A 17,138-nucleotide genomic window follows, 5' to 3' on the forward strand; every position below is an offset into this window, starting at 1 on the left:
GCTTCAAATTAGGTTTCTACAAAACCTTGAAGCAATATCTCTTCAGGTTTTTTTTCCTACTCCTGGTGAAAGAGTTCTCATATCACATTTTTTCCTTTATAAAACATTAACGTTGTTGTTCTGATTTTGTGTATTTTTCAATGCTTTGATCCAGCCACAGGTAAAAGATGGCCAGTTCTTTGTTCCTGTATTTTGAATTTGTGCAAAAATATCTTGTTAGAAATATGGCATGTGGTACTGGCAAATTAATTACCAAGGACAATGCCAAATTATCTGTCTTAAAGACAGATCCTGGAAAACATGGATTTTTCATAAGCTCTGCTCCTAAATTTTTTGATATGTTTTGAGAATTGCTTCCAGATGTAAAAAAATTGGAAAGAACTCATAAGCTGAGAAGGATTAAGACAAGGCTAATTAAATCAATGTCTGGTATGAAGATAATGAGAAAATGTTAACCGCTATTTGTAATTCGTAACAATCAAGTCGTGAAACTATCAGATATCCAATGCAAATGAAATAACAGATTTTTTTTTTTGTAATGTAATTCCCAACCAAAATGCAAAATTCAATTCCATGTAACAAGGAAGTTCAAGAGGAATTTAGACAAATTTCTGGAAAAAAAAAAACCCTTAAGTTTTTTTTAACAAGACAGTTCAAAAATAACCAGTAACTTGGAGATTTCACAGAGCTGAGGGTTTACACTAAGGGAAAGCTTCCTGGTTGCACCCTTCTCCTCCTTTTGTCTTTTCCTTTCTGACATGGCTGGAGAGAGGCATCGAGGCTGCCCCAAACACACACAGTGGTTGTTATGATCTTAAATGTCTCAGGTGTTGCCCAGGCTGAGCTCTGGAGGCAAAGCCCCTGGTACGAGTCAGGATGGGAGGTGTGCACATCAGCCCCACATCTCTCCTCTCGCCTTCAGGACAGTCTGGCGTAGACATTGAGTCCCAGAGCATGAGCATGGCTGTGAGATCTGTAGAAAAGCATTGATATTGCTGGCTGAGTGAGAGTGATTGCCCTGTGAATGTCAGTGACTGCCAGGAAGGAGGCAGAAGTGCCAGCTGTGCCAGACAGGAGCAATCTGGCCTGTGCGCCGCTCGCCGTCTGCTGCACTGGGATGGAGGAGGCTCCAGACTGTGCTCCAGCAGAGGCTGGAGCTCTTTGCCTGGTCATTATTTGTTTGGGGCTTTCTTCTAATGACCAAGGGTTTCAAACCAATATGGTTTAATGAATTAACACTGTAAACTATACAGTCTCTTTTACACGTTAGTTGCATACTAATGGCTGATAGTATTAAACACAGATTTATAAAACCTGTGTAGGAACACACCAATTCTTCCAAAATACTTAACTTCTTTTTTACCTTTTTGGTTTCATTAATACTGAGGAGCTTCCTTTTTACTTTTTTCTCCTCAGCAATTTTAAGGACTAATAATTTAGTTTTTAAAGGAAAAGTTTGGCTTCTCAAAATCTCATTACTCCAGTGACTAAGCAGTGAGGGAAACACTAAATGACACAAGATGCCTAATTAAATCACAGGCATACTTCAGTTTCTTGAGATTTTGTCCTGAGAATATTTTCCTGGTCTTCAAAATGACCAACAGCTTAATCTTGGCCAGGGAAAGGCAGCCACCCCTAATCTAATCTAATCTAATCTAATCTAATCTAATCTAGGGTTTACAGTTAAACTAACTCATGACCAAACTGTTAGCTTTTTAATTTCATGGCAGTATAATACATTGCCATATCCTGGAAAATTACTGATCCCAGTTTATGTATAAAGATAAAGGTTATTTACATAAATCTTAGACTATGGTATCAAACAGCTACCCAAAGAATGTCTGTTTTGTTCAAATCAAATAGCAGATGCATTGAGGAAATCCTATGATAACTATTATTGCAAACTAATAGGGCTCCTCAGTAAACATTTTTTTGAGAAAAGGCAATAGATGAATAATCATAAAACAAGCTCTTTGTGTAACCAAACTCACTATGCTTCTGAGACAGCACTATCTACATTAATTACTACTTCTCCTTCCCCATAATAGTCACTTCTTCAGGAGGAATTTACAAAATTAAAATAGCTTTTTATTGAACAGCTAGATGTTTTGCATGATGGCAACTATTTTAACACTTCCATTTCTGTAACTCAGTACAATGACTCAAAAGCAACAGAAAATGTCTGAAAACATGTTCACAGGAGATGTTTAGGAGCAGATTTCTTGCCTTTTTTTAATTTGAGTGTCATTTTCCAGGAACTGTGGATTGATCCTTTTCTTCTTCTTCTATTTTTTTTTAACAGATTAAGAGATTTTTTAATATTCTTACCAACCCTTCCTTTTTTTAAGGAGTTTAGCTCCTCTTTGTTCACTAAGATATTCCAGCTGTACTGTAAGCCAGGAAGGACTCCTGCATGGCTGGGCTGTGTCATATTTTGTGTCATTTTACTCACCATATTTTGTGGATCTCAGGTTTCTTTGTGCCCAGACCCATTCACCTGGCACATTTATGGCTCAACATTAAAACCTGTGGCAGCTCCTTTTCTTGAAGAATCATGCTCAGCCTGACAAAATATGAGTTGTGAAGACATGTAGGTGGGCCACTGAGGGACACGGTTTAGTGATGGACTTGGCAGTGCTGGGTTAAGAGTTAGACTCTATGATCTTAGAGTTTTCCAGTTTAAAAGATCCTATTTAAAAGTTCACTGATTTGAACCTAGACTTTCGTTAATTATTGTTTTTCTCATGAATGCAAATTAAAAAAATCAACCCAATATTCTTTCCAAGTCTCTTATAACTTTGAGGAATATGGACTTTTGGTAGTTGAATTCCCAAAGTAAGGGCACACTCCGTGACTTTCTTAATACAAACAGCATGAGCCACAACCCTAGTAGTGCTCTGCACACCAGTGCCATTCATTCAGGGTACCAGAGCCCTCCACAGATGATAGATGAGTTATTTTGGTGGATGCAGGATTTCTCTGCATAGTTACTACTAACTAATTCTGCTCTCTGGGGAATTTAACAGCAAACCCACCTTTGATTTCTGTAGTAAATGCTTGAAAAATTCCACCTGGTATATGGTGAGTGCAGCAGACATCCTCTACATTAGAAGGATAAAGGCTAATTTTGGCTCTAAATTCAGGAGAAATTGAAGCAGACAGTGTGAATATGGCAGGATGTCCACAGATAGGATAACTCCTGTCAATAAGGCCACGAGAACATGCGCTGTACCAAGTCTCTAAATTATTTTTCCCACATAATTAAACATGCAAGTGTAATTAAACCCCACATCTATCAAGCTTAGTCCATGTCAAAATGTGACTTGATTCAGCCTTGTGTCTCTAGTAGAAATTGTGTGCCAGGCTTTGTAAGTAATACTCATTTAAGTAGTACTCATTTAAGTATGTAAGTAACTTACTATGTAAGTAACACTCATTTAAAAGCTTGCCATGCTGTCACTGCATAAAATAATATGTCAGAATATATGAAAAAAAATCAGTGTTTTCAGATGAGGACATGAATGCTTTTAATTCCCTAAATATTTCTCAGGAGAACAGGGCTTTACCTCACCTGTAGCTGAAACAGTCTCTCTGGGCTTTTTACATACATGACAATTAATATTAGCTTAAATATGTTCACTTTTGGATGAGAGATATTTCTCTCCAGAAGTGAGTACCTTTCCTTTAAGTATAAATGGAACCAGGGTGAATGGTTCAGATGTGGATGTATATATTTCATATGTACATATCTGATAATATGAAACTCAGCCATGATGTGCCATCTGTGTCCTATAAAAGTAAACTTTTGTGTCTGTTTTTTAAAATTGTTTACAGAAATAGATCTGATGAGGTTGAGGATTTCAATGAAAAATGTATCATTTCAGCTTCCTTTTAAAACCAGAAGCCCTTACAAGGTCTTGTATCTATAACTGGCAAAATCAGATTGTTTGTACATAATTTATTCATTTTGCATCCTGTCTAGGTAAACACAGTATCTGTAGGCCATTTAAAAACAAATTGTGAATGGAGAGATAAGTTTACATTTTATAATGTACTTAATTTCCTAAAAATGTTCTCTTTACTGAAATAAAAGAAAAGTAAGTACCTACGGACTCAGGAATCTAATCCAAAGTTTCAAATTTTATACTATTTTACTCTTATGATTACAGAATAGATCAGTACAGTCAAAGGTCAAAGCAGGAGCTCTGTCACTTTTTCTGTTATGTTACCTGAACATGGGAGTACACATGCTATAGTCTACAGAAAATAATCAGTTTGTTATAACCAGGAAAAAAAAAACAAGAGAGATCTGATCTTCATGTGCCCACCATAGAGCTCCTTCAATGTTTCTTCACCCAGAGCCTGGGTAGAACACAGCTCCCTTCCCTCTGTCCTCTCCAACACCTGCTGGAGTTTGTGATTAGGTTGGTGCTTTGTGTGGGGTAAATGAGTGTGCAGCTCAAAGCACCACCACTCATGTCACATCTAGGACCACAGCCAACTTGTACCCAGGACATGGGTTCCTACTGGAGCTCTACCAATGCTATTCTCCATGCTCTGCTCACATCTCCCTGGCCCACATCTCTTTCCCTAGTTTCCTACAGAATGTCTGGCAACACCTTCTCATCATTCATTGGAAGTGCACTCACGTAATGATGTGTTCTTGCTTCTGTTTAGCCTGAAATATTTTTGTGTTTGTTAAAAATGGCCTGGACTCTGTTTGAGTCTAGATAAAATACATGCTAATAAATGTAAAATGTCAGTAAATGGTAAAACAATATTTACAACTGAGCCAGTCATTATAGACCAAACATTGAGTTATAGTGCTATGTTGCAGCTTTACAAATTATTTGGTGTCTGAACAGAGAAATCAATATGTTACAATTTTTAATTACTTGGCACCTTTTAATTTTCAGAAATAATCTCGCTTTGGATCTTGACATGCATCATTGCATGTTTCCAGACAGGAAATGGGCCCCATGATGGCACTGGTTCCTGTTTTACAGGGCTCAGTAGGCTACATGCAAATATCCTGTGCAGCAGATCTTTCAGATACCTGCCCCTAGACATCATCCTCAGCTAGATGCTAACGTGCCTGAGAAATGCAAACATGCAATTCAGTGCTGAAAATTCAGTTTACTGTGGCTGAGAAAGGCAGCTAGTTCCAACTCCTCCAATGCGGATTGAATTTGTGGTCTCAATCCCATCCCTGGTGAAAAGATTGTTGGTTGTTGGGATTTTTCTCGCCAAAAGGGAAATTATTCCACCATACACATCACTGAAGACTTAGTCACACAAGACGGAAAAAGGTGGTGCAAAGGCTGGAAGCACTGTCTCTCCTCGAAGAAGATCCAAGCAATGTGGTTTGGGGCAGTTCAAGGAGGTGCTGCTGCATCTGCTTGCTGCTCTCTGTGGTCCTCTCTGGTCAGCTGTCAGCAGGGGGCTGATTCAGTTTTTCATGACAATACCAAACAGATATCCAAAAAAAATTCACATATTGCTTACTTGCTAAATTCTCAGTTTGCTCTTAAGGACAGCCAAGCTGAGCCTGAGCACATCTGGGGAGCCTGAATAAATTTTCTCCAGCTGCAGGTTCCAAGTGATGATTCCCTGCTTTGGAATTGACTTTTACACACACTCAGCTATTCGGTCAAATGCATACTCATGCAATATGCAAACAAGACATTAAAGACGAAGAATTTTAAATGCTGGTATTTAAAATGCACATCTCCCCAGCACATGATAATGGTACTTTCAGCATCAGCATTCCTCTCAGCTGAAAATGCCTTCATTCTCCCTCCCCTCTGCCCTTACTGCTCAGGCTCCACACACTTCATACACCATCCTGTGCCCTACACTGAGCCCTTATGCTCCCTATGCACCTCTTCACTGTCCTGGAGCCTCCGTCCTCCTCTCCTTGCTCCTGCTCTCTCTTTTGGGTCCTCTTCCCAAACACTGATACATTTTTAGATTTCTTCAGATCTACTGGTGACGCCAAGGCTGTTCAATATAAAAGACTCAGAAACGGTGTATGTAAACCATGTATTTACAAACTTTGTCTATTTAGATGGACTTGTTAACTGTAGGGGATGTCCAAATAAGCAGTATGGGTGTTAAAGCTCTCAAGGTTAAAAATGAGGTTGGTCAATCTGTAAGAAGAAAATGACCATGTGCTGCAGAAAGTCTCACCTGGGAGCTGGGTACTGAATGCCTGTTCTGAAAATAATGCTAAACGTATGAGTTGTTATTGATCCCTTCTGTTCAGATGACACTCACTCTTCCTAAGCTACATTTGGTTTTCCTCTCTGCTAGACCTTAATTCTTTTCTGCCAGGCCATCAGAGGCATCGGATATAATAAACTAAAATGCACTTTCTCTGGAAGTACAGTAATTGAGAGGGAGACAAATAGATAAGTGACTATCTGAGGACCATAGGAGAGATTCTGGCTTACCCAGCACACAGATTTTGCAGGAATGGCAGTATATTTGCAGAGCCTAACGAAAGTGAGCCAGGGCTGCAATACAATCAGCAAGGCCTGTCACTGAGGTATGGGATATCAGCATATTTACTGAAGTACCATACCTAGCACTACATGTTTAGAGGAGAGAGACAGAGAGAGAGGAAGAGAGCTAAGCCAAATTGATGATGATCTGCTGTGAGAAGGAAAATGTCCTAACTGCCTCACTTGCCCTCTGCCTTCCACTTTCCATTCCCCCAGCCCCAGCACAGGCCTTCCAAGGTTTCTCACTTTCTCCCTATGCCAGAGAGGGGCTATGCTGCTTTGTAGCTGCCAGGAACAGCCCAAGCCCAGCTGCCTCACTGCCAGTCCTCTCCCCAGCAGGACAGTAATGGTCATGCACTGGCTGAGATGGCTATCTCACATGTTGGCATGAATCCTGTCATGTTTTAGCCCATTTTTGACTCTGGCCTACAACCAGCATGGTTCAGACAGAAAATTTCTTCAGAATGGAGAAAAAAAGACGTCTGAGACAACTCTGCTTTACAGCAAGCATTCCCAAATGTCTGTATGTCTTGATAGCTCTTAAAGTACCCTGGATTTATTTGTGTTTGGAGGTAAAGGCTTTCAGTTCCAGATTATAAATGGCTCAAGATGTTACTAGACAAACAGAAATAAAGAATTGTGTGGAGTTTTTCCCCTGCTTGTTTTCACTGACGATTCTAAAACAGGAAGCCACCCTAGTGCTTAGAGGTAGATTTTTTGTATGGCTTATTTTCCTATATATTTCTCTTCCCAGGATGTGCTGAAGGTTCAGTGACTGTCTTGCTTTTCCTCATTGCTGCATGGATATGCCCCCTGCCCTGTGTAAACACTGATGTTTCACTTCAGAGACACACTGAGCTTTCAGAGGACTCTGGGAGGTCACCACAAGCTCAAGACTGGCCCCAGGTTGACATGAGCTTAAAGCTGCATCTGAGCTAAGGGACCTTGTCAAACCTTGACTCTCAAGCACCCTCACAATTACTTTCCTACACAGCTCCATGATTATTAGACATGGTTTCTCCTCCAGGTGATCTCCTTTTCACAGCAAGATATCCCAGTCACAAGCCTCATCTATCTGACCCAACTATTGACACCCACATCCCTCATCTGCACCCCTTTGGCACACCTCTTGTATCATAGCCTTATCAGCATTAACTTCACCGCTGCGAACAGCCTAACAAGTACCTGATGATAGAAGAAGGAAAATCTAGGATTTGCAGCTGCTATGATTCTGTGGAGCATTCAACAGTTTTAACTGCAGAAGAGACTGTGATAATCACTATTATGTAAGAATATGTTTAGGCTGCAATCTGGGCAGTTATATTTTTAACTCTATTTAATGAGGTTAATGGCTTTTTCCCAGTTTAAAGACAGAGGTCCTGTGTTGCAGCGCATTTTGAGTTTTCTAAAGTTCTGTATGGTTTTTGTTATTAAGTTCCTGTAATAGTTCATTCCTATCCCCATCCCCTTTCCCTAATCCCTGTCGTTATCCCCTCAATAGGCCTCTCCCTCCCCATTGTACCTTCCATTGTATCTTGTCCATTGACACACCCTAGTACATGATGGTTCTGGCAGAGCCAGGTGGCTCAGCCAAGGCTTCAGGTATCCCCACATCCCTTTCCCCAAAATGGCCGTGTCAATGCCCAAATATACCTAAGTCACTCCTCCTCATTTCCTACAGTAACACCCCTGTACTTAAGAACAGAAAAGAGCCCAAATCCAGACTCATGCTCTCGTACCCTGGGCTTCGCCCTGAATAAACACCTTCCTAATTACCACCAAGTGTGAGCTGCTCCTTCTTCCAAGCAAGATCACGTCTCGGTCTGAAATTTGGACCCAAAGGAACAACTCATTTATATGGTATCTGAAGTGCAAGCTAGCCAGAAAACCAGCTCGGAAGAACCATAGTCCTGTTTTTCTTCCTCCAAAACCCTCAAATCCATGAGTTCATGGTGCTCTGTACCACTTCTTTGGTGTCTTTCCATAGCAATGAAGAAGTCTATCCCCATACTTCGGTACAGGATTCCTCCTTAGTTTTCCATTTACTGTACTCTGAATTTCAGGAAAGGAAGTATAGGAATGCAAAACCCCCCCAAAACTCAAAACAATGAAAAAAACCAAACCAAACAAACAAACAAACAAAAAAAACAAACAAAAAACCCCCAAAACCCCCCAAAAAACCCCCAAAACAACAACAATGACAAAATCCCCAAAAAAACCCCCACAAACAAATTAAAAAAAAAAAAGAAAAAAGAAAAAAGAAAAAAAGAAAAAAGAAAAAAGAAAAAAGAAAAAAGAAAAAAGAAAAAAGAAAAAAGAAAAAAGAAAAAAGAAAAAAGTCGCTAGCTTTTTCAGTACACTGTGATCCCAAAAAGACATTTGGAGCTGATCAGTCAGGCCACCCTCCTGGATAAAACTCAGTGGATAATCTTCCCATCACAAGATTAGGCCTTTATACACCAGTCCCCTTTTTTTTCTTCCAAGTGATCCCTGCTTTTTGCTCATATCATGCATTTATTTTCCTGAATAGTTGCTCTGATTTTTTTATAAACATAGATGATGCTGACTGACCATCACACCTGTTATAAATGCAATGGCAAATATCGGATTAACAAAGAAACAATTTATTAATAACACGATATCAATCACCAATAAAAGAGAAAACCACAAAATAGGAAATTAGCAGCGCTGTGCCGGGTGGATAGGGGTCTGCACGCCAGGGTACAGGACGCCCAAATCCACACCGAACAGTCCTCAGTCCACTGCTTTATAGGATTTTTCTGCCCTGAGGCAGTCCAGGTGTCCAGGGTGGGCCAAATAGTCCAAATTTCTTTTCGATGGCCTTCCTGGATCTTGTCAAGTCCCGTTGATCCATTCTGGGAAGGTCTTTTCTTATGCCAATTGTACCAGTCAGTCTTATGTTGATTTCAGTGTGCACATCGTGCCAGGGCGTTGATGAAATCTGCATCGTCGTCAAGAAGGAATTCTCCTTGCATTGGAAAGGGTGCGATTCTTATCAGGGCTGGCTAGCGTCTTTGTTCAGTCTGATGGTCCTTCTCCTGTTTCGCAACTGAAGCTGTGCAGGCTGGGGATGCAGACTGCTACCTACTAGACTTTACATTTTATTAACATCATTCTTTTTATACATTGGATTATTATTTTATACACGATTTTTTACACCAAATTTATCACACACCCCATTACTTGTATTGTAAAAGATGAGTCTGGACTCCACTCTGGCCTCTCATTCCTATCACTGTGTATTTTATCACCTCAAGAAACATGTGATCCCAAATAGGATTTTTCTACAGATGGGCAGCTGGACACACTGTGTCACACTCAGTGATGGAAAGAAATGTTTAGTTTGACTTAATTACCTCAACCATTGACCATAGTGCCCAATGAGAACACTTCCATTATGTGACATCCCTGGGGGCATATTCCCCCTTCAGCCATGCAGGCATTTTAAAAGCCTCTGGGAGCTGTACAGTCAGTCTGCGTGCTGATCTATGATGAGTAAATGTTCCTCCAACAGTTTTTGTCAGTGCTAATTTACTTGCTTTGTTTGTTTGCTTGGGGTTTTAATAATTGTATTAAAAGTCTTTGCTCCTGATGTATTTGACATTGTGCCATTGGTCCATTAGGATTTGGTTGAGTGTTGTGCATTATTTTTAATTTGCATTCACAGTATGCTCTGTAATAACTCCCACTGAATTCTAGCAATGGATGCTGTGAATTTGTATTAACAGCAGCGCTGTTTTGTGCAACTATAGTAAAATTCTTTGCAAAAGAATACTTAGTGCATCATCTCCTTTAGCGAAGGAAATCAGAGTTCCAAATAACAACAGAGACTTGCAAATTGTTCCTGAGCTAATTGTAATGGAAGGATTCATCTTGGATGGAAATCTTTGGCACAAGCTGCTGTCGATGCCAGAAGTTTACATGGTTTCAAAAAGCAATTAGACACAATTATGGAAGAAAAATCCATGAAAGGAAACTAAACGCACAGCTAGCTCTAGTTCAGAAATTCCCTGAGCCATTGATTGTTGGAAGATGAGAAAGGGTCCTAGGGATGGATCACTGCACACTTCTTCCCTGGGATTGTGCTATTGGGCACTGCTTGAAGAACATGCTGTTCTAGTTTGACCCAGTACAGCCTTTTGCGTAGTGTCATGTTAAGGTGTCGTGCTGAGAGCCTTTAGGAAGAAAAGAGAATGGGGAAAAAAATTATCTCCCCTCAGGTTAACAACTTGCAAGCATTTTGGTTTCTGAATTAAAATCCTCCTTTGTACCTAATTGTAATTGAGATCCTCTTGGCCCATCAGCTGCCTTTGGAAAAGCATACACACCGGGCTGAGCTACAGTCATGGGCACATGCCCGCAGTGCCTTTAATTGGATGAAGGCTCACACAGTGGCTGGCAGTAGAGCACTCATTTTCAGTAGTTACTGGCCTCAAGTTTGCTTATGCTACAAGATGCAGTTTTGGTAATGAGTATTTATCTGCCATTGGGCTGGATCATCATTGCTAAAGAAGAGATGCTGGTTTCTCAGTTAAACTAAAAAAGGAATCTGGTGAAGTGCACACGATGTCTTACCCTGACAGATATAAAAACATAGCTTTCATCAGTGAAAAATCATTAATTTTGTGCACAAAAAGCAAGTCCTGCTGTTGGTTAGAACAGGGAGCTAATAACACCAGGTCATGAGTTCAATCCCCATACAGGTTATTCACTTAAGAGTTGGACTCAATGACCCTTGTCTGTCCCTTCCAACTGAGAATATTCTGATTCTATAAGTACGACATCTTATGAGACACTCAGAGTCCTGAAGACTTCTCCATGTGCCCTGATTTTTTTTCACCTTGACCTTCTCCAAATAGTGACTGGTGCTTGACTGGATGAGTCATCACTGGCACACTGGACGAACATCTCAAAGTGATGGTACATGTAACTGCTTTTAAACACCTAATAATTTAGCTAGGTTTATGTAGATGTCAACAGACTGACTGCTGTCTGAATTTAGTTATTAAGTTATTATTATAATAAAGCCTGACTTTTAAGTTACAGGACACAAAATTCTGTCCTAAAAAAAACCCAAAAAAAAAAAAAAACAAAAAACAAAAAACAAAAAAAAAAAAACCCACCAAAAAAAACCCCAAAACCAAAACCAAAAACAAAAACAAAAAACCCACAAAAAACATTAAGGCAAGATAGGAAGTATAACAGCAACAGCCACACAAGGTGATTATTTGGTTTGAACTTTTTTTATTTTCATTTAAAAAAAAGGGGTACAGGAATGCATAGCTTTTTGCCATTTTCATTTAGTGGGATGACGGGTCATTTGGTGTCCCAGAGTCTGGCAGATGGCACCTTAGTTCTTGCAGTTTATCATTATGTAAAACCATGTTGCCCAAAACTGTGGGTGGAAATAAACGAAGTTGTGAAATGCAATGAACCAGTGACTTTCTCCCAGTTTGAAACACATATGTTTCAGTTTTGTGAATTTGCTGGAAGTTTTTTTGCTAAAAGCACTTACATTGTGAGTGCACTAAAAATACCAAAATAACTGTCTCACACCAACACCTCACTCTGGGGCCTCTTATGCTTCCCCAGAACATGAGGCTCCAGTTTCACTGAACATCTTTAGTACCTTTCTCTTCTTCTTAATCGTAACAGTCATTTCTCCTCCAATTTGCAATAACTAATGTCCCTATGACAGCCATTGCTTAGATGAGAAGGCAGCACTAGGAAAGCATTTAATGAACATTAATTGCTTCTTAATATGATTTAGCTGCTGGAAACAAGAAGGCTAAGCTGGGTCCATGTGACCAGCAGCCCCACAGGCACCTCCACCAGACTCCTTTCGAGATGCAATCCTGCTGACCTGGGGGACAGCAGCCTTTCATAGACGACAACCAAGGCTGCATTTTGCTTTTCCAAATTAGCAGCTAAGTAGAGCTATAGGAGCTCAGTAACAAAGTCATGATGATACCACCTGGCTGATTAGTGATCTTTTCCTTCTGTGCAAGCCAGCAATTATCAATTCCTGCTGACTTCAGAAGCTAATGGGAATCAGAGGATGGGGGATGTTGCCAAGATGCAGCAGCTTCCAGCTGTGAGGAGGATGATGAGATGGGACGCAGACTCTATGTGCACTGCTAAGTCTCTGTCTTTTCCTGTGTGGCATGTTTGGCACCTGTGCTTTTATAATTTTCACCCTCTACATTACATTATCTGGCACCATCACTTCTGACATGGCAACACTATGTAAGGGAAACTTGGTCTTTTGAATCCAGCATTCCTAAATTTGAATTCTGATCCACCATTGATTCTCATCCCTTTAGTAGGGTCACTTAACCTTTCTACTGTTTCCAGCTGCTGTGCCAGGAAATTAAGGCCAGTAACATTTAAAGATACTATAACAATCAATCAATACATGTTTGTAAACTTGTTAGTAAACAAAAAGCACCAAGAGCCAGGTCTAGTTTAAACACCTATAGTTTATAATCTTCCCATTTTCTTTACAAGAATTTTAATATGACATAAAGATTAACCTTCTGATCTTGGAAAAAAAAAAATCTTTACTAGTATTATAGACTAGTGTTGGCAGCAGACCTCTAACTTGAAATATGATGTCTTCACTGGCATCACTAAATTTCCCATGGATTAGCTGACAGTGATACCTCAGGACTCATGGGAAAACTGTATTGCAGAAGGAAGTGACAGTGAAGGCAAAACCCAAATCTTTTTCTGGACTGTAATTCTTAGTCATCTATCATTCAGAGCTGGAATTGAATACCCACTAGGCTTTTAAGATGAAGGACTTATTGTTTTACATAGGGTATTTAATGGATATTATAAAATAGTTGATGATATCCACTAACATAAGCAGGAGCCTTCATGTTTTACAGAGGTGATGGGTGATTGATATTTCTAGTATCTGCTGATCAATAAATATACACATATCTTGAATAGCTTGACTCTTGGCCCCATACTTGTTCATGTACAGTGTCAACTGCTTTTATAGGATAGGCCAAAAGCAAGCTTTTGGAAATGGTGATGAATCACCTTCACGTTCCAGACATTTATGGTTCATGACAATCTCAAACCAGCAAACTTCTTCAGGACTTCAGAAGTCTTCACACTGGCTTTGTTTCACTATTACAACTAAGTACCTCAAAGCCAAGAAGACAACTGAGCTGTGCTCCCAGGGGCCTGTGCAATGAGCCAGTGAGATACCTGCAACCCCTTGGGACACCAGTCAAATGCTTCTAGTTCCCTCCCACCAGCACCCACAGCCCTACTCACCAGCAAGTTATCAAATGCCCCAAAAACATCACTAGATGTTTCCCTGCATACCCCATCACAGCCACAGATGGTGCTGTGCTGTTACAGGCACACTACAGGTATGGTGCCTCCTATTGCCATATCTAACCACTCACAATATCAAATCTGTTACTTTGTAAATGTAGTTGCAGCAGAGCTCTCTCTTACTTTGAGACTTTGTAGCCACTGTTTGACGAGCAGCAGCTCCAAGTCTTAAGGAAATGCTCGCAGATACAAATACCATGAAGGATATGGAAGAATCTGCAAAAACAAGGTGTCAGACAGCTCACCACTGAAAGGCTGCTGTTAAGTCACAACATCTCTTTTACTCACTCTTTTAATAAAGGGGGGCTAGTTATTGGCACCCTGTCATCTTACTAGGTTTCCCATACCAATGGCTGGCTTGTGAAAGCAACCATCAGGTAGAAACAGATAAGCTTACTACAGAAACATTTCTTTACCAAAACCAATGCAAATCATAGACTCATAGAATGTTTTGGGTTGGAATTGACCTTATAGACCATCTAACTCCAACCACCCCTTGCCATAAGTAGGGACACCTTCCACTAGGTCAGACTGATCCAAGCTGGCCTTGAACATTTCCAGGGATGGGGCATTCATGGCTTCTCCAGGAAATCTGTTCCAGTGCCTCACCACACTCTCAGTAAAGAATATCTTCCTAATGCTCCATCTAAACATGCCTTCTTTCAGTTTAAAGCCATCCTTCTAGTCCTATGACCACATACCCTTGTTAAAAAGTCCATCTTTCCAGCTTTATTGTAGGCCTCCTTCAGATACCAGAAGGCTGTAACGAGGTTCCCTCCAGAGCCTTCCCCAGGCTGAGCCACCCCAGCTCTCCCAGCCTGTCTCCCCAGCAGAGATGTTCCACCCCTTGGAGCATATTCACGGCCCTCCTCTGGACAGGTCCACATCCTTCTTATCTTTGGGGCCCCAGAGCTGCACACCGTGCTCCACCTGGGGTCATTTTTATAACATACCTTTCATAAGACAAAATACAGGACACATTGACTATTACTTTTTAATTCAGATAAAGAGCTGTGAAAAACGAGGTTCACTTTTTGGTAAATTTAAAAAAACTATGTTTAATAAAATAATTAAGACAATTAGGAGATAAGAAAAAACCAAGAACGGCCGGCCGGGTGACTTGGTATTCAGCCAAGTCCACCCCTTGCTTTCTTAGGGATACTCGTTAAACACCCTTCCCGTTATATCGATATATGAACATTCATAAAATTCCATAAACTAGTTTCCATATTCCAGGAACTGTTTTGCATGGTCCCTCCTTGGGTCTGCCTTTTTAGAGCATGCGTGTTTCGTGGCTGTGTCCTTTTTATCGCTTCCAGCTTGGGCTTTGGTCCGTGCTTTCTGCAGGTGGTAGATGCTGATAGTTGGTGTTATCAGTAGCAGAGTCTTCTTTACATGTTCACTGGATGTTATACCAACCAAACAGACAGTTTAAGCAGCTGCTACATCAACTACTCCCATTATATCTAATCTTCTTTTACCAATAGCAGAAATAAACTTATATCCTATATCCTTACTATGTTATTAATCATAGAGCACACATCTTGCGAAAAGCCAATTTTATAATACACACATATAACAGAGCAATTAGGGAGCAGCGGCTTCGCTACACCAGCCAGGGGGCCGGGCTGCACCCGCACCCCGCTCCCGCCGCCGTCCCGCACGGCGCCCCTGTCCCCTGTTAAAGTTTGGGCACTTTCGACTCCCTGGCTCTGCCGCCCTCGACACGGGAAGCGGCCCGAGCGCCGCCCGCCCGCCCAGCCGCCGGCACAGGCCGCCCGAGGGCCGCCCTCACAGGCCGGGGGCCGCCCTCACAGGCCGGCCGGGCCCCGCCGCCCCCCGCCAGCCCAGAGCGGGCCGGGCCCACACGGCGGGAGGGAGGGGGGGCCGATGGCGGCGGCGCAGGGCTGCGGGCGAGGGGCGGAGCGCAGAGACCCTGTGGCTGCCATGGCCGCCTCCCCCTCCCCGCAGCCTCCCTTAAATACTATGGGGCGGCCGTAGCTGCGCCGGGCGCCGCCGCCGAGCGCACCATGCGGGCTGTCATCGCCTTGGCCGCGGCGCTGGGCAGCCTGCTGCTGGGCGGCTGCCTCCTGCGCCTGGGCGGCCAGCAGCCCCTCCGCGCCAGGTAGGGCGGCCGGGCGGCCTCGCCCGCGGTCCGGAGCCGGCCGGGGAGGGCGGGAGGAGCGGGACGAGCCCCGCGGGGCGCGGCGGAGCCCGGCGCGGTGCTCTGGGCTCGGCGGGTGCCGGCGGCTCCGAGCGGGTCGTGGGCAGGAGAGCGGCGCCGCTGGCGCCGGGCGATGTTCAATCACTGGTCCTGACAACTTTGTTTTCCCGTCTCGCTTGCCAGGGGCTGGGAGGAGGAGGCAGGAGGAGCCGCTGTCACGCCGAAAGTGGTGCGAGCCCTCAGGTCTCCCCTGACGCCCCTTCCTCAGAGCGAGAACAGGTACGGGCTGGCCGCCCGCAGGTGGGTCCGTCAGGTCGGGTCTGCAAAAGCTGAAATTCGCCTTCGCTCCGGTTCATTCTTCCTTTTGTTTCGGCAGCTTGATCGGAGAGAGCGTTAGAGATTATCAGAGCAAATGACACTTTGCTTTAACTGTAATGAATTTTTTGCTCGTGAGTCCTCTTATTGGCGGCTGTCACTCTGCCGTTGGTTTTGAGCCCAGTAAAATATTGCGTAGAGCAGTTTTGTTAGTGTACGATGCAAAAAGTGCCTGCTGAATGGCGTCTTCCAGGTATCTTTTATTCTTCTTTCCAGGAAGGTGGAGCTGGAGCTGGGTAATACTGTTATTGTAATCTGTATTTAGGTAAAAATACAGATTGATTGTTTACAGTCCATAGGATGAAGGCAAGACATATTAAGTCTGTTTTGTTTTGGGTTGGCATCATACTTTATGGGAGCCCATTCACTTGATCCTATGTCTTGACCTTTCAGATCTTTTAGTGTAGAGCTTTGCTTTACAGCCTGTTATTTTACACTGTGAAGTTTGATATGAAGATATTTGGTAAAATCAGCTGTGAAACACATTGTGCCGTACGTGCAGACTTCAATACTAATGACTATTGTTTTTATGCTCTTGAGTCCCCATACACTGTAGGAAAACTATGAGTGCAGAAGACAGTGGTGTAATCCACACGTGAGATAAATATTATATTTATCTGAAATATTTTTGCTTTCCTCTTATTTGATTAACTTTGCCATGTTACCATGGCTATTATATCTTAATATATATTCTGGTCAAAAACACCTATTAAATTTAGAAAGAA

General features: G+C 42.1%; 1 protein-coding gene and 1 long non-coding RNA gene across 5 annotated transcripts in view; one reads left to right on the top strand and one right to left on the bottom strand.

Moving 5' to 3' along the window:
- Positions 1–11,557: 11,557 nt before the first annotated feature.
- On the bottom strand, positions 11,558–14,729 carry LOC310912166. Its single transcript, XR_014590627.1, has 3 exons — positions 14,576–14,729; positions 13,998–14,090; positions 11,558–11,919 (listed from the first exon to the last, which is right to left on the bottom strand). It is a non-coding gene; the product is annotated as an uncharacterized lncRNA (long non-coding RNA).
- A 1,037-nt stretch (positions 14,730–15,766) lies between these two features.
- Positions 15,767–17,138, top strand: part of ST8SIA6 (ST8 alpha-N-acetyl-neuraminide alpha-2,8-sialyltransferase 6) — a 38,963-nt gene continuing 37,591 nt past the window's right edge. For 2 of the 4 annotated variants that reach the window (XM_083866422.1, XM_083866423.1), the window contains exons 1-2: positions 15,767–15,999; positions 16,222–16,317. In XM_083866422.1, the coding sequence (XP_083722548.1) occupies positions 15,905–15,999; positions 16,222–16,317 (191 nt within the window). In that variant the 5' untranslated portion in view covers positions 15,767–15,904. Of the gene's footprint in view, positions 16,000–16,221; positions 16,339–16,577; positions 16,607–17,138 lie in introns of those variants that run through there. The other 2 variants (XM_083866421.1, XM_083866424.1) reach the window with 2 other exon arrangements.

This window comes from Zosterops lateralis (assembly GCF_965231275.1).
Source record: "Zosterops lateralis genome assembly, chromosome: 1".
Classification (NCBI taxonomy): domain Eukaryota; kingdom Metazoa; phylum Chordata; class Aves; order Passeriformes; family Zosteropidae; genus Zosterops; species Zosterops lateralis.